Genomic DNA, 27,173 nt, shown 5'->3' with positions numbered 1-27,173 from the left:
GTGAGCACCGGTAAGATACAGCTGTTATATACTTTTCTCTTCAGGGATATTGGTAAGCTACCATTCATGACCTGAGAGAACCTGCCATACGCGCTCCACCCCATTCTTATTCTTCTAGTTATTTCCCTCTCATGATCCGGATCTGCGGTCACTACCTGCCCTAAGTAGGCATATTCTCTGACTACTTCCAGCACCTCGCTACCAATTGCGAACTGCTGTTTCCTTGCAAGGCTATTGATCATTACTTTGGTTTTCTGCATGGTAATTCTTAGCCCCACCGTTCTACTCTGCCTGTCTAGCTGATTGATCATGCTTTGTAGTTCTTGTCCTGAGTGTCTTAGCAAGGCAATGTCATCAGCGAATCACAAATCACTCAGGTATTCTCCATTAACTCTTATCCCCAACTCTTCCCATTCCAGTCCCCGGAATACCTCCTGTAAGCAGGCAGTGAAGAGCATTGGCGAGATCGTGTCTCCCTGCCTGACACCTTTCCGAATTGGAATTTTATTGCTGACTTTATGGAGAACTATAGTAGCTGTGCAATCGTTATAAATATCTTGCAATATTTTCACATAGCACTCTTCCACACCCTGATTCCGCAATGCCTGCATGACAGCGGATGTTTCCACTGAATCGAATGCTTTCTCGTAATCAATGAAGGCTATATATAAGGGTTGGTTATATTCTGCGCATTTCTCTATCACCTGATTGATAGTGTGAATGTGGTCTATTGTCGAGTATCCTTTACGAAAGCCTGCCTGATCATTTGGTTGACTGAAGTCCAAGGTGGTCCTGACTCTATTAGCGATTACCTTAGGAAATACCTTGTAGGCAAATGGACAATAAGCTGATCGGTCTGTAATTCTTCATGTCCTTGACGTCTCCTTTCTTATGAATTAAGATAATGTTAGCGTTCTTCCAAGCTTCTGGTACTCTCGCGGTCACAAGGCAATGCGTATACAGGGTGGCTAGTTTTTGTAGCACAATCTCTCCTCCGTCCTTCAGCAAATCTGCTGTTACCTGATCTCCACCAGCTGATTTCCCTCTTTGCATTGCTCCTAAGGCTTTCTTTACTTCCTCCTTCGTTACTGGCGGGATGTACCATTGCTGTGCTCGACTGCCTCCCTCAGTAACTTGATGATTACATTCGCTACTGTGTAGATTTGTGTAGAACTCTTCGGCTAATTCAACTATCCTATCCATATTGCTGATGACATTGCCCTGTTTGTCTTTTAGCGCATACATGTGGTTTTTACAAGGAATGATACATGGTTGACAACAAATTGTAATGGTCGATAGGTAATTGGTCGATAGGTGATTGATTCACGTGTTCCTCAAAAGGCATCTGTTCCTCAAAAGGCATCTTCAACAAGCTCCTCCTCCAACAAAACTAATTGCATACAACTCTTTTGTACGATCGGTACTCGAATATGCGAACGTTGTATGGTTTCCGCATACTAAATATCTCATAGGAAAATTAGAAGCTATCCAAAGAAAGGCAGTAAGATTTATGTTTAACAAATACAGACCTACTGACTCACCCATCGAACTACTCAAGACAGCCGGCATTCTCACTCTGGAAAATAGAGCTAAACTAGCACGACTAAAATTCCTTTACCAGTTACTCCATAATCAGCTTAACCTTGATAAAACTAGGTACCTGATGGCCCCAGAGACAAGACCTACACGTCACAGACATTCAGAAACATTAAAAGAGCACAAATTTCGTACTGACGGCCTGAAATACTCCTTTTTTCCACTTACAATAAGAGAATGGAACACCCTTGACCACTCCATTCCCCGCAGCATATCACTAGATATCTTCACTCAGTCAGTAGAAAATTATCTTCACTCGTAAACACACTTGAATTCTGAACCTTTGTTGACGACTTCCTTTTTATTGGCTTGCTATTTTTCTTACCAGTGCTTGTTCGTTTCTAATGTCATATATATCCCATGTATTGATTATGTTATCTTGTCTTGAACTAACTGTACAATCCGACGATCCTATTGCTGTACCCGTGACTTTTATGTATTGAACCTTAATTAAGTGCGACACTGTAGTCGTTTTGTATTGCCCCTTCAATCCTTCTTGTTCACTCTTTGTGTCCATTATTCATGACGTTGTTGTAGTTTATACTTTGTTGTGCCTTGTTCCAGCGCCCTTCCTGTTAAAATCCCCAGTGGATTGACAGTATCTCTAAATAAATAAATAAGTGATAGATAAGTGATCGATAATTCATCGACAAATAATGATTAGTGATCGATGAGTGATCGATAGGAAATTGATAAGTTACTGATGCGTGTTAATGATCAATTGTGTGCGCGATATAAAATATGTTTCTGCCAAAAAGTTTCCAGTGAGTTTGAGGGGTTGAGGGAGTAACATTCCGACATGACGTCACAATTACGTGAAAGACACGAGGTGACGGCGCCGTTCGTTGTGTATGTTACGTCTCATTCACGTGAAAGACACGAGGTGGTGCGCCATACGCCATTGGCGGATTGCGAATGTGACGTCACAATCACGTGAAACACATGGAGCTGGTGGGCGACATCCACGTCTGTCGCTTTCTCGCCGCCGGTGCGTGCGGATGCTAACCGTGTTGATGACGTGGTGTTTGACCGAAAGGCAAAGAGCATCAAATAGAGGTGAAGAGAGACAACCATTGCCGTGAAAGCGTCAATGCTTTCACATTCTCCCAACGCCGGTTGCCGCAGTAATGTCTAACCTTTTGGCGCAAGGAATGTTGCCAGACTCTATTACTTCAACTTTTTTTTTCCAAGCGGCAACATCCTTGCCCTCAGTATCTAATTTTACCATACTTAACTGAGTATTTTACCATACTTAACTGAAAACATGTTGGATTGAGTCCTCAATTCCGTCTGCATTTTCTAACAGTTCACAAAGGGCCTCAGCCTTTCCCACAGGTGGAAGGAGCAATAAAAGCTTCTCATTTACGTCGATCAGCTTAGATTCACGACTACAGCTTTCTGGCGGTATGGAAATGAATCCATTCCTTTTCTTACAATTACAGTCCTACTGTTGCAGTTAGCCTTTGGAAAGTTGGACATTACTGCGATGCCTGCTAGAAATGACGGCGGAAACAGCGGAATAGTCTCCGATATGATGTGAACAGTGGCATGCTTTCCAAAGGCTTTTGTGTAAACTTCAATATCCGCGTATTTTCGATTTCCGTGCTTTATTAAAAGTTCCAGCTTTTTTTTATAGATTTTCATTTTTCTCAGGGTTCCTTCTTTGTTCAGTTACTCTTCTTGTCGAGAAAAGCTGGAACGCAATGAATTTCCGATTTTGCTGTTTAATAACACACAATAATACGCTGTGATCACCATTCTACGGCGGCTGTGTCTTCAAACAGATCGAAAATCGCATTTTACACAGTGTTAAACAAGAGTTGCTCTTAGAACGCGAACTAAACCTGCAGCAGAAATCGCAATAATTTAAAAGTTTGTATTTGCAAACTCAGTTCATGTCCCGCCTAAGCCCATGCGGAGGCGAAAACCTAGGCTCACATGGAACCGGCAGCTGAGACGGCTGCTTTAACTGTCTGTTACCACTGGTGTCGGTCACCAGTAAGTCGAACGCCAGGGTACTGAGTAGCCTGGACTTGAACGAACCCCCTTCCTGATTACTGCACGCCCGTGCAGTAATTAAGTGCGGGCAGCCCTCTGTATCTTGCACTTCCTCACAATAAGATCGCAAATCATAGTGAAAAGCACCACTTTGGTATTCTTTGAAAAGAGTGACAAAATATACGGCGCTTGCGTTGCTTTCTACCATTATCCATCATTGTCTGACGCGTGCTTTTTTTTTCTCCCAGGCCAGCTCCAATACATTGAAGACAATAGCGGACACAGCTGTTACTAGGCTGATTTCACCTGCTTACGTATCTTCGCAGGCAGGGGGCTGCTTTAAAATCGGGGCCGTAATTTCCAGCAGGAAACTGACAGCCTTCAAAAAACGTTCCACCAACGCATGCGCATGTACTAGATTGCATGTTCCTACAGTTCTTGACCTGCAGCTGTGGAAATTCCTCTCGGCAGTAATAAGCGGCTTAAAAATATCATTGGCCGAGGCTTTATTGCAGCGGAACAAACTCTTGCACCCAGGAAAGGAAATTACAAGCGATGTCTGCACAAGTTTTAGCGCCGGAGATGCCCTCAGCGTCCGGAGAAGAGGCCTTGGGCTCAGAGATATCTGTTGTAATTGAAGACTGCGTTGTTAAGTCTCGAGTCGCAGGGACAACCATTCCAAATGTCAATTTTTCAACATTCTTCACTGAAGCTTGGCAAAAGTATGAGTACCGAACCGCACTGGTGAGCTAAACAATGTTTCTAGTTCTTTGTTCGGGTCATGCATTCACGGGTATTTCTAAAGAAAACAAATTCACAGCCGAGTGAAGGTTACGTCTGAGTGCCTGTTTTTCTGCGCGGTGCACCGTTGAACTAGCCCTGTGATGCGCTAGAGCGTGGCGCATTATGCTGTACAGGCATTGGCATACAGCCCTATAGCGTGAGATGGCATAACTGTAAATAGAAAAATGTGAATTTTGCAGAATTTCACTCTTGAGTTTGGAACAAATGTTAGGTGGGGCATCGACACGCTGTGGCTTGTGATGCGTGGCGGAAATAGCAAAAACTGAATACTATGCAAAACCGAGTCCTTTACCTGGGTGGTTATACCAAAAAGCGTGACGTTTCCCGTCTATACTGGGAAAAAGTAAAAATGAACAAGCGCGGCTGGCTTTGGAAGCTTTCCACATAAAGGAAAACACGGTAGATTGTATCAGTGACACGTCCGTGGCTCTGTACGTTGCCGAAATCAACTTTTTGCGTTCGCGTCTGCGTTAACAGCCGTTGGCATGACTATTGTGATTAGAGATTGCTTTTGAGCATGCGTGGCCAGGTGTATAAGTAAGCGTTTCAAGGAAGAAATAAACAGTTGTTAGTGCGCTTGTGTGTGTCCCTGTGTCTTTTTTCGTGGTTCGTCCTTTGATTGCGCATCCTTTACCTTCACAACGTCTAAGCACTATTGGCCGCAAAGTCTAGGGGCGCGAGCTGTCCCATACTCCTGGTAACCTCTTCGCTAAGGCTGATGCGTGCGACGGGTCGCCTCAACCCCTCGCACACACACTAAATTCAGGGTATCCTCCTCCAGAGCCTATTCACCCATACTGTGACAGATTTAGATGCCAACCGGAATATAAATGTTACTTCTACATCAGTGGAAACGCCGACTTTAGCACACATATCAGCGGCCGACGACAGCAGACACGTTCTGCAAATATGAGATCATGCGCACTCTGGAAAAAAATTTAGAGGGGGCACTGTGGTGATCCAAATTGCGATGAGGCGAAAGCCTTTCGACCAACGCTCTCCAGCGTCCTTGCGCTAGACTAGGAGAACTGTTTATGTCTTTGCTGGAAGTCGGCGTAGCATATTGGTTAGCACGCTCGGCTATGGAACGGCAGGATGGTGTTCCGATTCACGCCATGCACAAGATATTACGATTTTTTTTTTGCTCATCGAATGACACTTAGCGCACAGATGCGATGCACAGATACCGCGCACAGGTTTTCGCTCTATGAGCCTAGAAAGGCTATACTCTTCTCGGTTAATGACTAGTTAGTCATGACTTGTGACTAGTAGTGACTAGTTATGACTTTCACTTCAGATGTAACGGACTGACGGACAGAGCCATGGCTGCGAGCATGAGCCATTAAACGCTTTCGCCTCAAAAGTTCATTATCCAGCCAGTCGAGCTGAAACGAAACCGCTTAGCGAAGCAAGTGAGCTCATGCAGAGGGTGAATGCCTCCAGACATATCGCGGTTATAAAGTCGCTCTTGTACGAAAGCCTCATGCAGGCCGATTGGGCAGAAAAGAAAACTAACGACGCTTCGAAGTCTTACTCCTCCTCGGCATCAGTGGTAGCGTTGTTTTCGTCCTGTTGCTGCAGGACTTAGTCATCAAAATATTATTGATCGAGACAGAGATGATCAATCATGCTCGGTGAAAACCTCGCATGATCGGAGCTTCGCTGCACGTCTCAAATTAAACTAGATTTCTGGCTTATGAAAGCACTGTTCACGCTAAAATGGGATATTTCCGAACTAGAAGTTATCTTTTCAAAGCTCGAACATTCTGTGGTCAGCTCGCACCTGAAAAGCAATAAGTGCTAGACCATGCCCACGTTTCTTCCATGGATGGATGGATGGAAGGATGGATGGATGGATGGATGGATGGATGGATGGATGGATGGATGGATGGATGGATGGATGGATGGATGGATGGATGGATGGATGGATGGATGGATGGATGGATGGATGGATGGACGGACGGACGGACGGACGGACGGACGGACGGACGGACGGACGGACGGACGGACGGAGGGACGGAGGGACGGAGGGACGGACGGACGGACGGACGGACGGACGGACGGACGGACGGACGGACGGACGGACGGACGGACGGACGGACGGATGGACGGATGGATGGATGGATGGATGGATGGATGGATGGATGGATGGATGGATGGATGGATAAATACATGGGTGGGCGGGTGGGAGGGCGGGCGGATAGATGGACGGACGGACGGACGGATAAAGATAAGGCTGACCCCTTAAATCGGGCGACGGCTCAAGCCACCTCCTAGGCGTGACTCGTAAAATTTCACTCTTGTCTTGAATTTAGCCACCAATCAGATGACCTTCGCTTGGTTATTTCGCCGTTTAAAATCAAGTTTTCCTGCATTGTCGTTAAACCCAATGGTTTGAATAAATTAACCCCGTTGCTTTCAACTGTAGGGTGAAGCTCATTACAGTAAAGTATCTAGTGTTTAGCTGTATCCTCCTCCTCTCCACCCACACAGCATAACGTGTATATTTTGTGATACTTGACAAGGTATTTATTAGTACGCAATACTACCGTCCTGCCTTCGAACAGCGAAGAGCTTCCCATAGGATTATCGTTGATATATTTTTTTTGCCAATTTCTTGATTAAACATTATGTATGTTCCTGGTGACAATTTCTGCCTCATCCCTGTATTCCACTGGCCGCCCTCTCTCTCTGTTTAACCTTTTTTCTGTACCGGTATTTTCTGATTTGCCCTCCAACTGCTGTCCAGATATTTACTTTTTCAGTTTTCTAGTTCGCTTTCTCTATTCTCTGTCGACATTCCACATGTGCAAGCTGCTGAAAACTTTCGTAGCCCCCTGCTTTTATTCAATTTCCCTCAATTGCTCCTCGAATTCTATCTTGCTGCTAGCTTGTTTGCTCTCGAATGATGCTCATATCAAGTCATTTTGCACTCCTGATTAGTGTATTGCCATGTGCTCCCAAAGCAAGCCGGACTACACTAAGCTCTTTTAACCTTGCTTGAACCTCTGGTCTCATCCCAAAGATCGCATTGTCGAAAGTCAGACTAGGAGCCATCCCCCGCTTGCAGATACCTGCTAGCACTTCGTACCTATTGTAATTCTACAACGTCATATTGTTCATGACCGCTGTAGTCGTTGCCCATTTTTCACGCTCCGTCAGATACTCAGCGCCATTATTTATCCCCACCCCAAGGTACCTGTACTTATTCACTATATCTAGCCTGGCGTCCTGTATCCTGTGCTCTCCGGCCTCAACATTAAAGGTCATGACTGACGAAGAAGGATGGATAGCTGCCAATTTTTTCTTAATAAAATTGAGACCTATCTATCTCTCTTTGTACTGCAGATGCACATCAACCTCTGAAAACCTTCTTTATTGTCAGCTGTCAGCAATATATCATCCGTGTACATCACTCCTGGTAATAACTGTTCGATCCATTCTCCTTGCTTGAAAAAAGAAAGGTTGCAGGCAAGCCTGCTCCTCTCTTGTTTGATCTCTAATCCTTGTAGATACAATACGAACAACAAATTGACAGAGGACACCCTTACCTAAGCTCCCACTGTATCTCCCACTGTAAGCTCCCCATCTTATCAGTACTTTGTTAAATTTATAGACATCTTTTAATAGATTAGTTACGCCATCTTCAGCATCCAAAGCCACCAGTGAGTCCTACAAAGCCTCTTAACGCTGTCGTAGACTCCCTTGCTATGCAGAAATGCTTACCTCAGGGGCCTCTGTTCCGTTTCGGCAATCTCGATACCGATGAAAACCGACTCTTATCTAATCTCCTTTGTTTCCAGAACCCATTTTGTAACTCCCCTAGCGTCCCTTTGTTCTCCACCCATGCTTGCAGCCTGTCCTTTATAATCTGCGTCACCACCCTGTAAACCACTGACGTCACTGTTATGGGACGGTAGTTGCTTACGTCTGCTTTGTCCCCCAGTCCCTTATATATCATGCTCATCCTGCTTGATCACCATCCATCGGGAGCTTTCCCATCCAATATTATTTTGCTTACTACCTCTCCTAATGTATGCTTAGATTTTGGTCTGAATGTGTTTATTAACATAATCACAATACCATCCAGTCCTGTCGATGTGCTGCTAGGAACCTTCTTCTCTGCCCTTTCCCACTCTCTTTGTACAAGCGAAACGATTGCAGTAACCGGTCTATCCTCCTTCGATAAATTATGCGTAACATTTCTTTGTTTTTAAATGTTTCTGTAATCATTGTGCTTTTATGTTTCATTTCCTCATCCCATTACAGTCGAGTACATTGACCTGAAACTAAAACTGTGCTCTAGCCTAGTCTGATTACTCATGGAGTTCAAATGGTTTTAAATTTTTTTTATCTGCTGTTTATCCTTTTTTTTTCTTTTGAGAAGCATGGAGCCCCCTTCCTTCTAATTTTCTCCTTGATCAAATAGGAAGCATTTTTTGTCCACTTCAGCTTCTGCTTCTCTCCTTTGCTTGGAATATCTGTGTTCCTTGGTGACTTCCTGACGTTTGTCTATGGCCTTCTTGACCTCCTCATCCCAACAGCTCTTCAGTTTGCGTCTTCTGTCTCATTTTGGCTTTACTTGCACCTCTGAAAGCTATAGCTCAAACAATCGGGTGAAATGTGTATAAGTGAATACTGTTTCATTATACCGAAAAATTACTTCCTCAATCCATTTGGCTCCCACTTCCGTATGCTTTTCCAAGTAAACGATCTCGTCTGATAGTTCCTCTTGCCTCGTTTGTACATTGGTTTCTCTTCTGAAACTCACTTTGATACATCTGGGGTCACTACGTAGGCTTCTGGAGCCAAGTTCATATCTATTAATTAACCCTAGCCTATTGTACATCCCATGGGACACAAGTACATAATCTATCGTAGAGTGCAGAATCCCTGCCTCCATTTTATGAGCCCTTCACACTTCTCTGTACTGTTGAATCCCACTAAATCATGCCTTTCACACATATCCAGCAGCATGCTTCCTATCAAATCTGTGTAGCCATACAGGTCTTCTATGTGTGCATTGAATTCACCTAGTATAGTTATCTCGTTCTCTCTTCCTAGCTCATCAGTGTCCCTTGAGATACATTCTACCGTTTTTTTTGTGTGTTTTCCTTTTTGAGATTAGCTTCTGTCCACAGGTATACAAAGCAAATGAGAGTTAGTTACCCTACAACTATTCCTTTTAGCCATAAATGTTTATTAAATTCCTGTTTCACCCTTTTGCCAGTTCATACTCTTAAGAGGGCTCACCAGCTACAAGGCAACTCAGATTTGAACTTTTTCTGTCGATAGATGGCAGCACCTGAGTACCCCAAAAAGAAGGGAAGTTCTATTGCCCCTCCAGGTGTGTAAACTACACCGCGACCCTTGACCGCGACACGAAAGTATTCGTTCTTCCGCGTACAAAAAGTAGACCCAGAACTTTCTGTAGTTATGCGGCCAAGGTTGTGGGGACGGAAGCACAAAAAAGTTAGCCCATCTCAAGCCATTGAGCACAGAAGGATGTGGGGGTCATACAATGGACCATTTCCCAGTAACCCACCAATTTAGCGTTTCCGGTTTGGGTTGCCTAAGCTTCCTTGATTCTTTTCTGCGAAAATTCTTTTACAATGGTAGGGTGGGGTTACTGGTTTCGCCTGAGCAGACAGGTGCGGTCAGTTAAAATGGCGGAAGAGAGGCTTGGTGCATCCGCAGGACATTACCCAGAAAAGGTTCCATTGTGTTGAACACCTATGTAGTCATTCTCTAAATAAAAGGAAAGAAAGGAGCTCCTAGCACAAGGCCTTATGACTGGTTTTCTTCCCATTCCCGCGTAGCCTTCCTTACATAGCTACAGAAGCATGTCCTGGGTTGTAGTGACAGCCTGTAGCTTACTTTGCCTAGTCTCGTAGAAGGCTTCCCAGCGCCGAACACCCATCTTCCGCTTATTCTAAGCACCAACAATTAAGGCACCAAGCAAATCAAAGTTTGATGACACTTAAAAGGACGAGAAGTGTGGTTTGCAAAAGCACCGAGAGCGTCTTGTAGCTATGCATGGTGACTGAACGCAAACTTTGGCATTGCATAAGCGAGTGCTTGCTTAGCTCTGTTTACATGAACCAGTAACGCCAGGTTGAGTCGGGGGTCGGGCTGAGAGAAGTCAACCCAACTCGACCGACGCGTATTTACATGAACTCGATTTTGGCTAGTCGAGACCGGTTCATAAGCAGTGACACCAAGCGTCGAGCACCGCATTGCGAGCGAGCAGTGGTAGCATCCAAGATTCAGTGTTGTCGGTAACGCGTTACTTTTTTTCGGTAACTTAGTAGCGTACTAGTTACCATTTCGGAACTGTAACGGGTCACGTACTTACGTTAACATTTTTCGGTAACGTGAGGTGCCGCGTTACTAGTTACTTTTTTATTTCAATTGTCCCCCTCCGCCCCTTTTTCAAAAAAAAAACGGCGAAAATGATGTTGCAAATAAACAAATTGTACCGGTGTTCTCGACGACCATTGTTGCGGCTCGCATGCACGGCAAAAAACACCTGCCCTTGACGACGCACTCAACTAAAACAAAAAAAGCACGAACACGCAGTCACACACTTGTCTTCACCCCCAAACCACTCACATCCACAACTCTCTAAAGAGTGGACGCATGCCGAGCCACCAATGGACCATTTGTTCAAAAATCTGTAAGTCAGTTTCTGCGTAAGCTTGTTTTCCAGCCAAAAGGTCTCGTTCCACGCGACACATTCGCATTCCCTCATCTGAGCAAACTCATGAATGTCGCCAGTTTACTTCAAGATGGCCCCAAGAGAGCCGTCGAAAGAGTACAATGGTACAGCACAGAAAAGGGGATTGCAGTCAACCTGCTGTTTCTGCAACTGCGGCTACGTTTCAGGTTAATGAGTTCCTAAGCGAGCGAAGCTGACCTTGAACACCTTAACGTAAACACTCGCATTTTTGCGATAATTATGCAGGTTCAAGTAAAAAAGAAATTGTTTATGTGCGCTAATATATTTTTTCCGGAACTATGACATGTAAGCATTTCTTTATTGCTACACAATTTCCGCGTAATTTCGTAAGCAGAAGCACACCAAAATTACTGTAAATTTGTTGAGTTCAGCTGTTTTCTTTGTGAAGTTGGAATTAAATGAAGTGTGAGCTTTATAAAATTGTTCTTACAGCGATGACACTCAATAAAATTTATTGCCATGGAGTAACGGCAAAGTAACGTGCGATACTTCTTTTCGGTAACGGTAACGCGTTACCTTTTTTGTGGGTAACGTAGGGCGGTAACGCGTTCTTTTTTTTAGTGTAACGAGTAACGTATTTAGTTACTTTTTTTCGGTAACGCCTACAACACTGCCAAGATTGAGGCACACCACCGCTGCTTCGAAGGTGCGACAGCGCAAGTGAAAAACAAGTTTGCATTTATCCACTCCCCTCCTTTCGGCCCGGCAGCGTTTACAAGCACATCGGGGCAGGGTGGAGTTGAGTCAACCCCCGATCCCTCGGCGCGACTCGGCGCGTTTACGTGGACAAAGTAACCGGTTTTTGACCCGATAACTCGACTCACGTGTGCTTTGGTGCGAACAATGCCTTACTGTGTGTGCTGGGGGAGGGGTGGGTGGAGGTCAGGTGCTTTTGGGTGTGGCCTTGCATTCCGCTTCCTTTTCGCACCACAAGCTCAAGAAAAAAAAAAGCAGAATCCTTCCGAAATACAGCCCAAGCAAGAAAAAAAGGAAAGAAAGAAATCAAGTTCGTCCAGGTTCTAAAAAAAAAGTGTGCGCCCGAACACAGACAAGCAAGAAGTTGGTGGTAGAATGTAGTAGCGGCAAAATAATTTGTCGCCAGGTGGAGCCACGTCGCACTAGTAAAATTTTAGCGCGAAATTCAAATCACCACAGAAAGTACATACACAACTTTCAGAGCCTGTAAAATACAAACACTAGGTTAGATATGGATAAAATTTGCGGCTTAACAATCAAGAAAGAAAAAGGGAGGAAATGTTGCGGACGAAATTTTGATGCTTGGCTTAGTTTTTTCCCAAGATGACATGAAAGTTCGACATATCTAAAAGAGCCATTTTTCTGGAACTTTGCGTCTAATTGGTAAAAAAATGAAACTTAAACAATAAAATCTGTCCGCAACATTTCCTCTATTCACTAAAGACGAAAACGCTGCCACAAACCTCATGAAAATCGAGCCATGTTAAGACACGGTATAGCTTCTGAAAGTTCCCATGTATTTCTTATGGACACTGCCACTGGTGAACCCTCTTAAGAATGAATGCCCCAATTTCACCGCCGTTTCTGCTGCCCCCTGTTGTTTTGCAATATTCTCATGCATAGTCAGGATTACAGGACGGTTGCTCCATGTTCCTAAGATGTGTCTCCAGAGACCCATATACCACTTATTTCTCCTGCCTTAGCTGCTTATCTATTTCGTCCCATTTCAGTCTATTCCTACCATCTTGTGTGTTAATGTACCATATGTCTGAATTAATTTGGCACTGGCGCTTACGTCTGTTTCTCCTCCTATGGCTGCTAAGTTTCTTTGGTCTGGTTTCTTGCCTTTCTTCATCCTTGTGAGGACTCTTCGCCCCCCCCCCCCCCAAAAAAAAAGAAAAAAGCCGTTGCCTGGCAACCTGTTCTACCCCTACTCTCTTGCCAGTGGCGCCACTCTCGAGAATGCCATGTTGTGCAAAAGGGTGGGAGCCAGCTTCTTACACGTCCATGTTTAGGTGCATTACGACGAGCCCAAGTCGTCGGCTCATTACCCTAATGACACAGATAGCCTTAACCACCCTCCTTTCCATTCTGCTAGACTGCCTCTGCACTTGTAGGATTTTGCATATGATCAAATCCACCCTCTCAGATGCTTCTCTAAGCTTACGCATTCCCACTTCTAATTGCTATCAGTTACTGGTTCCTCCCCTTCAGGCCATTGTGGAGATCGGCATGGACAGCGACAAGTTCTTCTTTATCTATGTTGTCACCTACCACCCCCTCTGCTTTGGCCAGATCATCTACCTAGCACTTCTCTGACTGGGCCTCCACCTGCACCCGCCTGTCCGATTTCATTCGCTTTAGGGCAACCTCCTCAACACTCGCCACGATCGTGTCCCCCATACCCAGGAGCCTTCTGCGCACAAACCATTCACTTTCTACCTGCCACTGTTGCCCACCGGTTTGCGTAAGCTGGCCCTCTTTACGCCGTACGCTGCTGTCGCGTGTCACCGGGCCCGCTGCTACTTTCCCGCCGTCCTCACTCAAAGACCGCTGCGCTACTGCGCTGTAGAGTCTTGGACCCTTCCGCCCGCAGGACTACGGCCTTTAGGTTTTCCACATTGTCCTTGTCCTCCACTTGCCGCTGCTCAGTGCTCAGACCCGCGGTTGCCCACCGGCCACGACGTAAGTGCCTCCACGCACTCTTCCAACTCGTCCCTCTTTCCCGGCTCTTCTTTCAGCTCGCCCGCAGTTCGCTTTAACAGGTCGGTTTTAGCCCCCTGCCTCTTATGTGACTCGGCGACCTGAGACGTGGCGACATATACATCACCATCAAGCGGCCTTTGTCGTCCATCAGTAAAGAACACTGCGTAACTAACTGTTTCTATATATTAATTTGTAATTGAGAGTAAAGTAGGGACTGTCGTTAGGTTGTGCGCGAAAAGTAATTCTGATTGCCTACTCTGAATCAGCGCGGCAGTATTTGACTTATGAAATGCTTCCTGCACTCCCAGACTACTACCTTTCATTAACAACGAAATGCGCAAACATAATAAATACAGACACGAGACGAGGCTGATGGGACGAGGCAAACATTCAACTGATTCTATTGGCTTCAAGTAAGAGGTTATATAGGCAGTGTTAAAAAAATTCAGATCTTCTCGTCTTAGATAGTAGATATGCGCATGAGATTCACTTTAGGAAAGGCGTAGCGTATTGTGTGACGGCTCATATAGTCTGTTTCATCGCTTAACGTGCACCGTGCACTAACGCACTAAGTGCGCACTAACGCACTAACGCACTAACGCGCTCATATAGTCTTTCGGGTAAACCGCTCGTTTATTCGCTCTGAAATTTGACGCAGAGATGCATACGACAGTCTTGTTTTTTCAGCTCCAAACTTGGACCATGTGCTTTCCTGATTTGATCAGAATTAATAATAAATCCACAAGCTCTGCATACTTGACGAATCACCATAACAAGGAGCTTTCGCATAGTGTGTGTTTAGCGTCGCAACAGTCTGTAGACCTACAGGATGTTGACAGTCTCATTCGAGTGTTGAAGAGCGTCCCTCACCAGCCACTTTTTTAGAGCGAAAAGCTGTACTCTTCGCATTCTGAGCCTGAAGATCAGCTGGATATGAGATTTTACCTCTCACGGGAGGCACACCACATGCGCAAAATAGCGCGTGGTAGGTGCCTCGATCTTCATCTTCATTTTCACCTTCGTCGCCACAGCTGCGCTCTTGGCAGCCACGTCCACCGCTGCGCAGGCTGGTGCTCTGGACGCTCGCTCTTGCACCTGTGGTTCGTGATGCATCACGCGATTTCCTTTCGCTGAAGCAATTTGCTCTCGCTCACATCTTGATACAATATGGATGAACCAAAGCTAAACCGTGTCTAACTATACTTAGCCGAGCTTTCGCTTTCTATATCCTGGCTGAGCTCAGTTTAGCCACAGCCACTCTTTTCCCTTAGCTTTTGTTCGCAAGTGACAGCGCGCTCAGCTTTTTTGCTGTTTTTTTATGAGTGACGACTGGCACGACCAGTGCTTGCCACTGCCGAATAAGGGGGAATGATGCCAGCGTATGCTACACAGAACGCTAGGACTTACACCTCCGCCGGACGCAAGTGCCGTATCCGCTGCGTCGACCGCCACGTCGAATTAAAAATCAGACCTTGTTGCCGGCTGTGCTGGTAGATGGGGCATGCACCTCTCGGCCGGCAGGAGAGAACTTTGGCTACTTCGCGCTGCGCGCTGGCTTTGCCCACCACGAGACCAGGGAGGTCAAACTTCGTGTACCTCCCAGTGGCCTCGCATTACACACGGTATACCTTCAATTCCTCCTTCAATTCCTCCTTCAACTGTTCGCGGTGCAGTTATGGCGTATTGATATCTATGACAACGGACGACCGAGACACGCGGGAGAGGTGGTGTCCACATTTTTGCATGGCATATGCTTCACGCTTGGATTGGTCCAAAATCGGGCCTGCTTGGGGAGGTGGGTGTCTGTCGGAGCTAGGGCGAGGAAAAACCAGCTCTGACAGCGTTGAGGTGCGAGTTGTTTTTAATTGCGCTGCTCGCGCTGCGGCGGCCTAGCCCGAACTTCCTCCTTCTTGTTCGCCGCCGCGTGCCATGGCCTGCGAGCCGAGCGCGGCGCGAGGGGCGTTACAGGGCTCCCCCTCGTAGAGCGGAAGCCACAGGATACGCCCAGCGGATGTGCTTGGAGGAAGGTGCGCACAATGGTGGTGCAGCCGAAGCGAGAATGAGTGGAGAGGTGCCGGGCAAAGGAGTGGCAATGCAGGCTGGTTTGTGTCGGTCAGCAGCCACGACGTCTTCACGGCCGTTGACGTCTAAAGTGAAGGTCTTCTACGCACAATGGAGGACGTGAAACGGTCCACCGTAGGGCGGCGTCAGGGGTGAACGGACGTGGTCATGGCGGATTAAGACATGGGGGCAGGAGACCAGGTCCTGGCTGACGAACACGGACTAAGGGTGACGGGCGGCAGGGGTGACAGGAGTAATGTGACTAAATGTGTTGCGTAGGTCTAAGACGTAGGTGGAAGCGTCATGGATTAACGGAGGGGAGGAAGGAGAGAATTCCCCAGGGAGACGCAGGGGAACACCGTAGACTAGCTAGCAGAAGAATTGCCGAGGTCAGCATTCAGTGCCGAGCGAATGCCCAAGAGGACGATGGGAAGGTGGTCGGACCAGCGTTCCCTTGGCTGATAAGTGGTAGGGGAGCGTTCAGTCGTCGATGCTGTCGTTCCACTAAGTCATTGGCCAAAGGGTGGCAGGCGGTCGTATGGATGGGGCGGACGCCCAGAATACGGACAAGGGCAGTAAACAGGTCCGATTGAAACTGGCGACCGCGGTCGGTGGTGACGACAGACGGGCAGCCGAGCGAGATACCTAGCCGGCCATGAAGGCCGAAGCAACGGTCTCGGCTGTAGTGTCAGCAATGGGCAACGCCTCGGGCTAGAGGGTGAAACGATCCACACATGTGAGTAGATAAGTGACCCCACGTGATAACGGGAGCGGCCCAACAATAGGCGCATTTGTTTTTCCAGCCCCGGACTACTTGCTGACAGGTCTCGGCTTCGGCTCTGACAGGAAACAGGGTCATGGTCAGAGGACCTACTTGCCAGAGGCTGCTTGCGGACTCGCCACCCGTGGCGGGCTCCCCCTCGGTTACTGTACCAGGACGCTGTCATCTGCTAGCAGACGACGCAAGTCATCGCCACCATGACGCCAAAGCAACGCCGTGCGTGCGATCATGATACTGAGTCGATTTGAAGACCGTACCGTCAGCTTAGCGTAGGTGCAAAACAGAACTCAGCTTCGGGCGTACGGTCGCCGCTACTGATCGCGGCGAAGTTCGCACAAAGTAACCAAACTCGTTGCGGATAGGCAGATAGACGATAGCCTTCGCAAAAATGTTGACAAGTGCTATAGCTGCTCCAGTATACGAGTGGTTCACCTACGATGCTTTCAGGTAAGCGCGCAGACAGCATGTCGCAAAACAAGCGAACAAGAACCTCTTGACGACACGAGCAAACAATACGCGCTAGCAGCTTTGAACACGCGTCCGTGTGTAGTGGATTTCAAGAAAATAGAACGAAGATTCATGAACAAAAAGTCTTACGATGGCTCAGAGAGCAGCTACGGAGCTGATGTGAAGGTTGAACCTACGATATCGTTCTTCAGGAACACGAAAAGTACGCAAAATGCACACAGAGCCTAATTAAATATGGCTGGCAGCGCGGCGCGCAGCTGTCGTCTGGGGCGCGATTACGAGTCGCTCAAAATCGTCTCAATCGGAAAGTGTCTCAAAAAGTGTCTCATTTTCCCCGTTCCTATTGGTCGGTCGTGACCAGCGGCCATATTGGTTTTTTGCGTCACCGGCCGACGTCATAAGTGTGCCAAAAGTGTTGACGTTGCTCACCTAATTATGCGAGCCGATTGAGACGATTTCTTGCGACTGGAACAAGTGGTCTCAAACCGCTCGAGACAGAAAATGGCGGTTGTTTACATGGCCGGTGGCCGCGCGAGCAGCGGTGTAAGAGGGTGCATGAAGACGGTTTTGACGTGCCGGACGAGTTGTTTCGACGTTTTGACATAGGAAGGAGCATAATGGCTGTGCGACGAACTCGCCGTTGAACTTGGAGGTGTGCGGGTGAGTGCGCGGTCAGTGGAGCGGCAAGTGCCTGTGCGCGCCTTCGCCGCCGGTGGGTTTCAAGACACCGTAGGAAATGAAGTAAACGTCGGCGTAGCCCAACCGACTGTGCAAGTGTTTGCGGTGAGTTGCGGAGACCATTGTCAAAGTTAAGTCGCAGAAGGTGCGCGCTTTCCGGCGAGACCCCTCAAGACAAGGCGGCGGCGAAGGTGGACTTCCTTCGCATAAACTTTCGCCACCGCAGTATCCCCGGCGGCGTCATCCGAGCATCATCCGAACGGAACGGCACCACCAACACGAATATCAAGTGCTTAACCCGAAGCGGGCGGCATGAGTTGGTTACGAGGCGGAAGAGTGATTGTTGCCGCAGTGACCGGGCGTGCCGGCTCTTAATTCCCGCTGTGAGATTGCAAGCTCCCATCAGCTGCACCGGTCTGCTTCCGTATGTCGGCAGTTGCTGCAGTGTGATTATTCATGGTCGCCGGGTATTTTCTGAACAAAAATAAATATAATCACGCATCGCCCTTGGAGCACATTTGCCATCGATAGCAGCAAGGTGAGTTCACACTGGCGAGTCGCGGAGGTCGCGCGACAGGCTTAAATCGATTTATTACGCTCCCTCCCCGCTTTACATGTGCTTCGCAAACCGTAACTAATTGACCGAAATCGGTCGCCTAGAATACTAGCGCGACGATTGCAACTCGCCAGTGTGAACTTGCCTTAAAGCTGCCTTCGCCGGTTTTCGAGCCAAGCGCTCCTTCCAAATTGTTCTCGGCAGACTCGTAGCAATCACTGCCTTTAAACAGATTTTTCCGCGCACTTAAGACGTCTGCGCAGTACTTTGATTCTGCGTAATGTGTAAAAAAAGAGCCGTCGAATCAGCTGATTTTTTTTCTGGCTGCCATGTTTACGATGGCTGAATATGTGCATGGAGGGATAAGGCTGAATCGGTTGAATCAGGCGGCAGCTCACGCCGCCTAGCCGCCGCTACCGACGCTTTTCCAGCGTCAGCGCACCCTCGCGGCAGCAAAAGTGACTGAAGAGCAAACTTAATTGCAAAATTGAGGACGCTTCTTCTTTTGCTTCATGTCGTTGAGTTTGAAACATAGTTTGTTAGCGAAATAAAACATTCTTCAAATTATTAACGGCGTGTTTACAGAAAAACTTTAGCATACGGTCCCTTATTGCGCAACTAAATGCTTCCTGGGTGGAACCCTACTATTAGACACCACAACCTCGCTGCTAATTGGTTGATTCTGCCGTCAACAACTCGCGATGTCGTCATTTTGACGTCAGAGTCTCAAAATTGAGACAAAAACTCGTAATCGCGCCCCTGCTGCCTTCGCCGCAGCCCCAAGTAGCCCGCGGACAGCCATAGGCGAAAAAACGAAGGCGTTGCTATAGCGATGGAGGCAGCTTTCTGACTGGTGGGCGGAGCTTTCGGGCTGCCCGAGAAAAACAAATACCGGGCTCGAGTCCGCAAGGAGTCCCGGACAGTCCGAGGCTGAAAATCAAATGTGCCCTATGTGAACATCGGAAAACCGTGCGTCAGGCGGCCGAACAGGACAGGCAGGAGTGACGGTATACTGGTGACCTTTGACGCGCTGGCAGTGAAGGCAGGTTCGTGCGCAGTGGCGGACGTCGGCGTGAATGCTTGGCCAAAAGAAACGAGTTGTGATCAGCTTCTGCGTCGCAAGAATACCAGGGTTGCTCAAGCGGTGCAGTTTATCAAAAATGGTGCGAAGGGAAGCCAACGGTACAGTCTTTGCCAAAAGTAACCAGGGTGCATGGTTTCCTTCTCATCCGTATAGTAGAGCTCTTACGGCTTCCCTAAAGATCAAAAAGTTCTTTGAAACTAAGGACAGGGGTTCTCCTTACCATAAAGAGATTTAGAGCTTGAGGTCTGGCATAATAGCTTCAATATACGACTGAGAAGCAAACCATGCAGCCTGGTTACTGTTGGCAAAGACTGTACGTAGGGGCGCGAGAAGCCGGTGGATGTCTCGTACGCAATGAACTGGGAGGAATACGGCAGTGGACATTCGGCGAAGGACAGGGACGTCAATGAGGAGCGAAGATGATGCAGCTTTGGATCGTTGCGTTGAGCAGCCGCTAGCTCCTCCATGTCCACTGGTTGCTCGGGCGCCATTGCACTAACACGAGAAAGAGCATCAGCAGCAGCATTTTCCGGGCCATAGACGTGACAGCGATCCACTGTAAACTCGGAGATAAAACCCAGTTGGCGGATCTCGCATGCAGTGTAGATGCTGCTGTTCCTTTGGAAGGCAAATGGCAAGGGCTTATAATCCGTAATGACGTGAAAGTCGCGGTTCTCCAGTAAGTGGCGAAAATGCTGGATGGCGAGGTACACAACGAGAAGTTCTCGACTGGAGGTTCTGCATTTAGTCTCAGGTGGTTACAGCTTTTGGGAGAAAAAAGCGCGAGGCTGCCAACTAGAGACGTGCTGCTCGAGAACTGCGCCGACTGCAATTCTCGAGGCGTCGGTGACGAGGCGCAGTGGAGCGTCAAGAACTGGATGTTTGAGCAAAGTGGCGTCTGCGAGCGCCGTCTTGGCAGCAGAAAATGCAGCTGCAGGGTCTTCAGTCCACTCAAACGGCGCAGCAGAATCCTTTCCAGTAGCCAAAATATCGGTCAGAGGCTTTGGGAAAGGGGCGCACTTTGGTAGAAGCGGCGATGCAAGTGCAGGAGGCCCAAGAATTCTCTGAGCTTTTTAAGTGACATGGGGGCTGGAAAATCTTGAATGGCTTTGACTTCGCTGTCGAGAGGCCGAATACTATGTGGAATTATAAGTTGGCCTAGGAACTCTATTGTAGGTACGCCAAAGAGGCACTTGTTAGGGGTTCACGATGAGCCCATATTCATCAAGTCTTCGGAAGAGGGCGCGCAGATCAGTTTCATGCTCAGACCCGGATGAACTTGCGACGAGGAGATCATCGATGTAATTGAACGCGAAGTTGAGACCGGGTCACCAAATCTGTCTGAGCTAAGGCGAGGAAGAACCAGCTCTGACAGCGTTGATCTTCGAACTGGTTTTAATTGCGATGCTTGTGCTGCGGCGGCCTAGCTCCAACTTCCTCCTTCTTGACCGGCGCCGCATGCCCTGGCCTGCGAGCCGAGCGCGGCGCCAGGGGTGCTACGTACGTATCGCGGCGCTAGGGGTGCTACATATCGTTGTCCACCTGCTCTGCGCGCGGCCGCGCGCACGCTTTACTTGGCTCTTCGTACATCCTTTTTTTTTCTTATTGCACAATGTTAAAAACGGTTGCGCTGTTGGTCAGCAATGATAACCGTAGCGCTGGGACAATGTATGCAGAACAGAAAGCACATTTTCCATAGCCTTACTGACAAATAATATATCCTTCTTGTTAATGTCAGTATAAAATAGACATTTCTCAAAATAAGCTATATGTCTATATGTTAAAGCATTCAGTACAAAACACGTAATGTGTGTCGACGCACGACAGGTGTTAAGTTTGTGTCAAAAGGCGCAGCTGACATTTTCAGTACATTATTTCCTGCATGATTCACAAAACATGTGCGATCACTCATTGCATACTGTGCACGCAATACAGAAGGCTCATTCTGTCCACAGTGAGTGTACGCAATTTGATGCATTCATGATGTACCTTACAATCGTAGATAAATGGAAACAGTTGTGTAGTATTTATGTGAAGGCGTGAAAGCAAACAACTATCACGCATGAGGCCTTCATTGTCTATTCTATATACGCGACATTAATAGAATTCAGTTAACATACAGATGCATAACCAGTTTTCACGATACGCTCACTCTTCTGCGCACCAAACACGATGACTGTGTCGTTGACAGAAGTGACTAAATCATAATTCATGATCCACAGCACCGAAATGAGCGATGGCTTCCGAGAAACCCATCGCTGGTTGCTGTTCCCGTTGTATACGGGAGGGTCTCGCTGCCCTCTTCGCAATTTCGAAGGTCACGAGCAAAACACCAAACACCCCCATAGTTGTCGCAGCACCGATATCACCAACACATGGTGGAACATGACGCTAAAGTGCTTGTGACCGGCGCCGCAAAGCAGGCAACAGCGCTCGAGATAACGTGACTGCCGGAGTTCCCGAAACGAGAAAAGTGCGCGCCACGTTTGCAACGGGCTGCGCCTGTCAGAAATTCAAGAGGGAGATAGAGAGATATCTGTTCTTCTTGTAGAACCTTCTTCCGGTTAGGTCTTGTTTTTTGCTACAGGCGCTACCTCTAATGCGTCATTCGCTTACGTTCATAACGGATGGCGGCGCAGTTACGGCTTCAGCGGAGGTTTCGGCAATTAGCCTGGACGGAAGTTGCTCGCGCATTCAACCTCCTGGTGACACTACGAAGACGCTCATATCACGCTCATCACTGAGACATCCCTGACACGTAAAACTACACAAAATTTTCTGATGTGTGAATATCACTTATTGGTTACAACGTTATGTGCCAAGTCGAAAGGAGTTGATATAATTTGAAGGGGACCGCTCAAACTACGTTGAGGTAACGTTCTTTGTGCCGCAAGGCACAGTTTTACTTTCCATTCTTTTTTGTATACTCATCAATCACATTGATAATAGCATAAATTGCAAGAGCCTAATGTCCATGGACGACTGAATCATGTACAGTGTTTGTCAGAAGTAACCAGGCTGCACGTTTTTCTTCTCAGTCGTACATTAAAGCTATTATGGCAGCCCTGAAGCTCTAAATCTCTGTATGGTAAGAAGAACCCCTGTTCTCACCTTCAAAGAACTTTTTGATCTTTAGGGAAGCCATGCGGGCTCTGTTATACGAATGAAAAGCAAACCATGGAGCCTGGTTACTTTTGACAAATACTCTACAAAGTTATGAAATTGACTCTTAGCAACTAATTCGTGCAAATTTCTGAATGGTGACGCGGCTAGTCTATAAAGCTCAGCTAAGATTGGACAGTCTGTATTACAATCGCTAGAAAAAAAACGCACCGATTTACACTAATGGAATTGACATAACACGCTGAAAACAGCAGATTAACATAATAACCTAGGAATTCTAATCGCGGCTGAGCTAAAACGGATTTGACACGATTCGTATCTAGCATCTCAGGCACTCCCTGCATGCGCTCTGTTCACTAAAATGTTCCTAAAATCTGCTACTCCTAAGACAAAGTTATGAGCTTGCCCCTCACTCGTTTCCCTCTGTGCTTGAATGTAATATTGTCACGGAGTGGTGACTGCTATCCGGTGAAGAGGAAAACAGCGAGAATCGCTTCTAAACGAAACTATTTCTTTGGGCTGACTTGCGCCCGCAGACAACTGAATCACTCGCCGGCGGTGTAGCAACAAGCGTACTCGGCGGTCGTCGAACAGAATGCCCGCCGCTCTCGGCCGTGCTCTTTTGAAAGCTTATATCAAACTTTCTAGATAAAGGTTGGAAAGTTACTAGGACACTCTGGAACAACGTAGAGTCCGCTCCGCCTGGATGCGATCAATCGAGATAAGTATAGGCGCGTCTTGCATCACAAACAAATCGTAAAAAGCGGCGTGCCGGCAGCTTTGAAGAATGAACAAACACTACAAACATTCGCGGAATTACTCCCCTCTCAAAGAAGCACCGACCCGATGCTTTAGTACACAATGCGGCCATAACTAACTAAAAGGGATTGTGTAAAAATAAACACCAAGGGTGTAAACACACCGTGTTTTAGCGCGCAAATACGGCTTTGGCCGGACGACATGGACAACTTCTGGTCGTACGCGGCGTCGCTGGGATGCAGTCATGTCGTCAGGGACGACTTCGTAGTCCAGTTCACCTAGCCGTCGAAGGACCTTGTACGAGCCGAAATAGCGGCGCAAAAGTTTTTCACTCAATCCGCGGCGGCGAATGGGCGTCCAAACCCAGACTCGGTATCCTGGCTTGTATTCCGCGTTGCGTCTTCGCACGTTGTAGCGTCTGGCGTCGGTCCGCTGCTGGTCTTTGATCCGTAATCTGGCAAGTCTTCGGGCTTCTTCTGCGCGTTGAAGGTAGGCGTCGACATCGACTTTATCTTCTTCGGTATCATTGGGCAGCATGGCGTCTAGCGTGGTCGTGACCTCCCTGCCATGGACCAGCCTAAAAGGAGTCATCTGGGTGGACCCCTGAACTGCGGTGTTGTATTCGAATACGATGTAAGGCAGGATAACGTCCCAGGTCTTGTGTTTGCCATCGACATACATGGTGAGCATATCGGCGATAGTTTTGTTCAGGCGCTCAGTCAGTCCGTTGGTCTGTGGATGGTATGCAGTTGTCCTCCGGTGGCTCGTTTGGCTGTAACGCAGGATGGCTTGTGTCCGTTCCGCCGTGAATGCTGTTCCTCTGTCCCTGATGAGCACATCGTGGGCGCCGTGTCGTAGAAGAATGCACTCCACGAAAAATTTGGCGACTTCGGCTGCTGTTCCTTTCGGTAGGGCTTTTGTCTCGGCGTAGCGGGTTAGTTAGTCAGTCGCTATAAGGATCCACTTATTTCCAGATGTTGACTTCAGGAAAGGGCCAAGCAAGTCCATGCTGATCTGCTGAAAGTGCCTTGAGGGGGGTTCAATGGGATTAAGAAATCCTGCTGGTCGGGTTGGAGGAGTCTTTCGACACTGGCAATCTCGGCAGGTTTTCACATAGTATGTGCGACATCGGCAGACAGTCGGGGCCAGTAATATTTGCGTTGAATGCGGCGGAGGGTGCGAGAAAACCCGAGATGTCCAGCTGTCGGCTCGTCGTGTGAAGCCTGAAGAACTTTTCCGAGCAGACTTGCAGGTACAAGAAGGAGGTAGGCTATTTGTTCGCTGCAGAGTTCTTCTTCACGAGGACATCATTCTGTAAACAGAACGAGGATAATCCTCTTTTGAATGAGGCGGCGGTGAGGAAACCTTGCCTTCCAAGTACTCGATGAGGCATTTTAGGTCGGGATCCGAGCGTTGCTGTTGTGCAAAAGAGCTGGAGCTGATGGGTCCCAGGAAAGCGTCCTCATCGTCGTCTGGCGGCGGTGCATCTACAGGGGCTCGTGACAGGCGGTCGGCGTCAGAGTGCTTGCGTCCGGTCTTGTAAACGACGGTGACGTCAGCCTCCTGGAGGCGCAGGCTCCATCGAGCGAGGCGGCCGGAGGGGTCCTTCAAACTGGCAAGCCAGCAGATCGCATAGTGATCGCTGACCACCTTGAATTGTCGTGCGTACAGGTAGGGGCGGAATTTCGACGTAGCCCAGATGATGGCAAGTCACTCCTTCTCGGATGTCGAATAATTAGCCTTAGCTTTGGACAGGGAACGGCTAGCGTATGCGATGACCTTCTCCACTCCGTCAGTTTTCTGATCGACGACAGCACCTAGGCCCACACTACTTGCGTCGGTATGAATTTCAGTCTCGGCGCTTTCATCAAAGTGCGTGAGGATCGGTGATGACTGAAACGGCGGTGAAGTTCCTTGAAGGCTTCTGCTTGCGGCGCTTCCCATTTAAATGACACATATGTCTTTGTCAGGCAGGTCAGTGGCTCGGCGATGCGAGAAACGTTCTTTAAGAAATGTCGGTATTACGCGCACAGTGCGAGGAATCTGCGCACAGCTTTCTTATCGGCCGGTGGCGGAAACATTGCGATAGCAGCTGTTTTATGCGGCTCTGGGCGTACTGCCTCCTTGCTAACAATGTGGCCTAGAAACAGCAGCTCTTCATAGGCAAAGTTGCACTTCTCTGCTTTCAAGGTTAGCCCGGGCGACTTGATTGCGTCTAGTATTGTTCGAAGCCTTTTCAGGTGCTCCTCAAAGGTTGAGGCGAAGACAACGACGTCATCTAAATATACCAGACAAATCTGCCACTTCGGGCCTGCCAGCACTGTATCCATCACTCGCAGAGATGTCGCTGGTGCGGAATAGAGACCAAACGGCATCACCTTTAAATCAAAGAGGCCATCTGGAGCGATGAATGCGGTCTTCTTGCGATCTCTCTTGTAGACCTCTATTTGCCAGTAGCCGCTATTGAGGTCCATCGATGAGAAATACTTAGAGTTGCAGAGCCGGTCCAGTGTGTCGTCGATGCGGGGGAGGGGGTAGCCGTCCTTCTTTGTGGTGTTGTTCAGGCGGCGGTTACCAACGCAGAATCGAAGTGCACCGTCTTTCGTTCTCACTCGAACAACCGGTGCCGCTCAGGGGCTCTTTGAAGGCTGAATAACGTCATCACGCAGCATTTCTTCCACTTGGTCCTGGATGGCTTGTCGTTCTCGCGGCCACACTCGGTAGGGGCTTTGGCGCAGAGGTCGGGCGTGCTGGTCGTTGTAATGCGATGTTTGGCAATTGGCGTTTGTCGGACTTTCGGCGATTACGAGAAGCACTCGCTGTAGCTTCGAAGGAGATTGCGGTTCTGGTCTTGTCTGGTCCGGGGCAGGGCTGGGTTTATGTCGAAAGTGGGCGAATTTTCTTTGTCAGGAGAATCTTCTACGGATGAATTGGAGAGGCCGAATGAGTCTCGTATGTAGAATATTTCATCGAGGAAAGCAATCGTCGTTCCTCTGTTAACGTGCCGGTATTCTTCGCTGAAATTAGAAGTACTTCAGCTTGTCTGTTTCGGAAATGTGCGATGCCTCTGGCGATGCCAATTTCTCGGTCGACAAGCAATTGCATGGTCCCATCGATAATGGCCTCTGTGTTATTCGCTTCCGTGGCGCCTACGGTGACGATGACGCTTGAGCGGGGTGGGACACTCACTTGTTCCTCCTGGACACTAAGTGCAACGCGATGTTCTGGAGTTCTCATCGACGGGATGGGCTTGTCCATGGAAAGTGTGATCAGCTTGTATCGAAATCCATGTCCAAGATCACTTCGCGGGAACATTGGCGTAGCACTACGAAGGTCGCGGCATAGGTATGTCCCTTGAGAGTCACTCGCACTGTGCATCGTCCTGATGGCGCAATGAGGTGGCCCCCTGCGGTGCGAATTTGCGGGCCGTCCCAAGCGGTCATTACTTTTCTCAGCTGCGCAGCAAATGGTCCGCTCATCACCGAATAATCAGCTCCTGTGTCGACTAGAGCGGTGACTTTCCGGCCGTCGATAACCACTTATAAGTCGGATGTCCTGGCTCTGGAGTTGCACGTCGTCCTCGGCGTCGGATTACGGCTTCGGCTGGTATGTGAATCGTGGGTGGGGCGTTTGGTGGAAGCTTTTCTTGATGGCGGCGTCGTTTTGAAGGTGGTTCGCGTCGTGGTCGCGGTTGTCGTTGTATACGGCGTCGGCGTAGTGGGTGCAACGTCTTCATACGGCGTGGTCACTGGAGGATCTTCGTCGTTTCCTCGGCAAGCAACCTAACCACCACAGGTTGCTTTATTTAGTTTCCCCTACGAAGGCTAGGGGCCTTCTGCGGACA

General features: G+C 48.1%; 1 protein-coding gene across 1 annotated transcript in view; it reads left to right on the top strand.

Moving 5' to 3' along the window:
• Positions 1-4,176: 4,176 nt before the first annotated feature.
• Positions 4,177-27,173, top strand: part of LOC149358002 (uncharacterized) — a 66,732-nt gene continuing 43,735 nt past the window's right edge. Inside the window, exon 1 of the mRNA XM_089576713.1 lies at positions 4,177-4,338. Within this exon, the coding sequence (XP_089432839.1) occupies positions 4,177-4,338 (162 nt within the window). The remainder of the gene's footprint in view (positions 4,339-27,173) is intronic.

Source organism: Amblyomma mixtum, chromosome 3 (assembly GCF_055824585.1).
Source record: "Amblyomma mixtum isolate Tamu chromosome 3, ASM5582458v1, whole genome shotgun sequence".
Lineage (NCBI taxonomy): Eukaryota > Metazoa > Arthropoda > Arachnida > Ixodida > Ixodidae > Amblyomma > Amblyomma mixtum.
Note: the sequence above shows the minus strand (reverse complement) of the source record. Positions and strands in the feature narration are given on the sequence as shown.